General features: G+C 50.3%; 1 protein-coding gene across 1 annotated transcript in view; it reads right to left on the bottom strand.

Moving 5' to 3' along the window:
* Positions 1–1,718: 1,718 nt before the first annotated feature.
* Positions 1,719–4,011, bottom strand: part of COL5A3 (collagen type V alpha 3 chain) — a 52,284-nt gene continuing 49,991 nt past the window's right edge. Inside the window, 2 exon segments of the mRNA XM_017880033.1 lie at positions 1,719–2,707; positions 2,801–3,197. Coding sequence (XP_017735522.1) covers positions 2,561–2,707; positions 2,801–3,197 — 544 coding nt within the window. The 3' untranslated portion in view covers positions 1,719–2,560.

Genomic DNA, 4,011 nt, shown 5'->3' with positions numbered 1-4,011 from the left:
TTTGTGGTTGCCTACAGCTGGGAGGTTGGAAAGACATGCGGAGTGACCACTAATGGGTATAGGATTTCTTTTAATTATACAGCTTAAATGGGTGAATTATATGGTATGTGAATTCTATCTTAATAAATCAGTTAAAAATATACCTCAAACCAACATCTAACTCCTAATTCAAATCATCCCAAACCAAACTTTTTTTTTTTTTTTTTTTTTTTTTTTGAGCACAAGTCACTTGCTGTGGCCTATCAGCCCAGGCTGGAGGCCACAGCTTGCTGCGAAGCCTCGAGTTTTTACCTGCCAACTTCTCCGCCCCTCCCCAGGCCTCAAAGCTGCATTCTCCCTCAGCCCTCCTGAGGCTGCGCTGAAACCACGCAGGCCGATGCCCCTCCTCCGCATGCCCAGGGCTAATTAAACACAAAAAATTCTTTTGTTTGTGTAAAGAGGGGCCAAGACTTCTGGGTTGTAAGGCCTGGCTTCTTGGGGCCTCCCACCCAAGCTGACAATTTTCAACTTTTCCTCTAGGAGGCCTGCGGCTCGAATAAATAGGCGGTTCGTATTGAATTCGGTCTAGCTGAGTCTCATTAAAATTGGATTCCAATAAGGACACACCTAACTTCAATACAGGTGGGTAACAGGGTGACATCAGATGAGAGCAAGAGGCCACGCATCCCGAAGAGCACGATATTGCGGCACAGTTATTAGATGAACGCAGATCAAGCAGGCTTTCGGTTAGGCCCTGGGCTGCACTGGCCTGTAATTTCTTTTTTTTTTTTTTTTTTTTTTTTTGTTTTGAGGCGGAGTACTCGCTCTCTCGCCCGGACTGGAGTGCAGTGGCCAGATCTCACCTCACTGGAAGCACCGCCTCCCGGGTTTACGCCATTCTCCTGCCTCAGCCTCCCGAGTAGCTGGGACTACAGGCGCCCGCCACTTCGCCCGGCTAGTTTTGTATTTTAGTAGAGACGGGGTTTCACCGTGTTAGCCAGGATGGTCTCGATCTCCTGACCTCGTGATCTGCCCGTCTCGGCCTCCCAAAGTGCTGGGATTACAGGCTTGAGCCACCGCGCCCGGCCTTAATGCCTGTAATTTCAACAGCTCAGGAGGCTGAGGTGGGAGGATCGCTTAAGGCCAGTAGTTTGAGACCAGCCTCGACAACAAAGCAAGACAACATCTCTCTACACACACACATACACATACACAAAACAACCTAGCTGGGTGTGATGGTGCATGCCTGTGGTCCCAGGTACTCAGGAGGCTGAAGAAGGAGGATCACTTGAGTCCCACAACTGGAGGCTGCAGTGAGCCATGATCACGCCATTGCACTCTAGACTGGGCAACACAGTGAGACCCAGTCTCTAAAAATGAACAAACAAGGGCCGGGCACAGTGGCTCACACCTGTAATCCCAGCACTTTGGGAGGCTGAGGTGGGGGATCACCTGAGGTCAGGAGTTCAAAACCAGCCTGGCCAACAAGGTGAAATCCCATCTCTACTAAAATTACAAAAATTAGCTGGGCATGGTGATGCGCACGTGTAACCCCAGCTTCTAGGGAGGCTGAGGCAGGAGAATTGCTTGAACCTGGGAGGCGGAGGTTGCAGTGAGCCAAGCTTGCACCACTGCACCCCAGCCTGGGCGACACAGCGAGACTGCGTCCCAAAGATAAATAAATAAAACAAAAATAAAAACAAGCAAAAAAATTTAAAAAAGAAATACAGAGACGAAAACACAGTTCATCAGTTTATTCTCAGATTTGAGATGCAAATTATGCCCTATGGCCTGGCGGTGGGGGGGCCGGGCTTGGGCTGGAATCTCTCATCATATCCCAGCCTTCCCTAAGGAGGAAGCAGATGAAATCTACAACAGGGGGGATTTTCCCTTTTAATACAGACCCAGGTATAAATAGGGCAGCACCATTAGGATCCTGATTCCCCCCCACCATCTTGGTCCCCGATTCACCTGGCATGGCAAGGCGAGCCTGGGAGGTGGGGGGCAGGGGGAGGGGATTTGCAGAGCTGGGTGAGGCGGGAGAAGAAACACACAGCTCAGTCAAGGGAAGCCCCACTTCCCTCTGTGGTCTGGCTTTTGCCCTTTCACCGTAGAAGTGGAAAGGATCAAAGGGGGTGGGGGCCCAGCCTGGGATCAGGAGACATCCAGTGCTTAACTGTGGGGAAGGGTAGCACCAAAGGTGTGAAGGGCAGCGACAGAGGAGTGAGGAGGCAGGCGTTGGGGAATGGGGAGGCTTTTGTTCATCAGCTCTGAGTTAGAAGCTCATTGCATGGGAGTTCAAGAGGTGGGGAGGTGAGGTTTGGGTGGGGAGGGAGGGAAGAAAGAGCCAGACTGCAGTATGCCACCTGGAATGGGGTGGGAGGAGGCTGGACCCTTGGGCCAGGGAAGCCCAGCCCCCAGCGCCCTGGAAAGGAGAAGGAATGACTGACCGTGATGAGCGAAGTCACATCCCATTGGCTCCAGAGTCACAGGTAACGATAAATACGGTGGCTTCAAAGCCTCAGCACCAAAGGCACCCCATTCTGGGGCTCCCTCACGGTCCCTCCCACCCCGGACACTCTCAGCTGCTGAAGCAGACGGGGCCCAGTTCAAACCCAAACTTCTGGTTCGTCTGGCCAAAGTCAGTGGCCGCCACATCCCACAGGGGCAGAAATCCCGCTCGAGAAGAGCTGAATTCGAAAAGGGTCTTCGTCTGCCCTTTCCGGAGCTGTCCACAGAGAAGACAGAGATGGTGAGTTATGGGGAGGGTGGCTGAGGTCTTGCCTCCCCTCTCCAGCCGGCCACTGCCCCACCCTCTTACCCGGCAGCCATCCTGGGGCACGCTGACAGTGGCTGCTGTCGTCTGGTTGAAGGACAGCTCCTCTCCATTGGTGCCAAGGAAGCGGACGGAGCGGCTGTGGTCACCCATGGCTTCGTCCAGCCAGGCAGCCGCATTCTGGCAGGAGTAGGTGAGGTTCTGGCGAGCTGTGGCACTCAGCAGTTTCAGGAAGTTTAGCTGCACGACATTCACTGGGGACCCGTCGGCGTCCACATAGGAGAACTGGTGGGAGGTGGGCAAGGCAGAGGGTGAGGGGCTCCATGAGCCTCTTTCAGCAGAACCCATCCCCCGGGAATCTCCATCCACTGGCAGACAAACCACCCCTCCCATGTTGCCATCTCTGAAAAGGTCCCACCAGCCACCTGGAGATCCCTGGCAGAATCCCAAGAGTCACCTGCACATCCACTCTGTCCACCTCTCCATCCAGTAGGTCTCCATGCCCACCCCGTATGACTTCCCAAATTTTGATTGCTTCATCCACCAATCCAGGGTTTTAACACACTCAACCCCACCCGGAAGTCACAACTCTACCTCCACTCATGTGAGCCACTGGATCTAGAGAGCTCACTGTCTTCTGAATACCCGATTTCTGCCCTGTCCAATATGGCAGCCATGTGTCTTGAAATGTGGCCAGTGTGAAGGAGGGACTTTTTTTTACTTTATTTAATTTTTTTCCCTTTTTTGGTGAGTGGGGTTTGGGGTCTTGCTCTTTTGCCCAAGTTGGAGTGCACTGGCACAATTCTGGCTCATTCCAGCCTCCATCTCCTGAGCTCAAGTCATCCTCTCATCTCAGCCTCCCAAGTAGCTGGGACTACAGGTGCACACCACTATGCCTGGCTGGGACTTTTTTTTTTTTTTTTTAACTTCATTTAATTTTCTTTTACTTAAAAAAATTCATAACGTGACTGAGCTTTAATCCAGTTATCAGAAAGCTTATGTCTGGAACAACTTGAGTCTGAATCTACTTTTTGAACTGTTGTTCAGTGGTTTTGTGAAATCTAAATATAGATCAAATATTCCCAATAAAATTTAGCATTTAAATTGTGATGTACTATAAATGTAAAATCTCCATCAGATTTTGAAAAGCTAATATGAAAAAAATACAAAATATCTTAATAATGCTTTTTCTCTTTCTTTCTTTCTTTTTTTCTTTCTTTCTTTTTTTTTTTTTTTTTTTTTTTTTTTTTTTTTTT

The sequence above is a fragment of the Rhinopithecus bieti genome, unplaced genomic scaffold (genome assembly GCF_001698545.2).
Source record: "Rhinopithecus bieti isolate Rb0 unplaced genomic scaffold, ASM169854v2 scaffold_10589, whole genome shotgun sequence".
In the NCBI taxonomy this organism is placed as follows: Eukaryota; Metazoa; Chordata; class Mammalia; order Primates; family Cercopithecidae; genus Rhinopithecus; species Rhinopithecus bieti.
The sequence above is the reverse complement of the archived record's forward strand: the minus strand, read 5'-3'. Positions and strand labels throughout refer to the sequence as shown.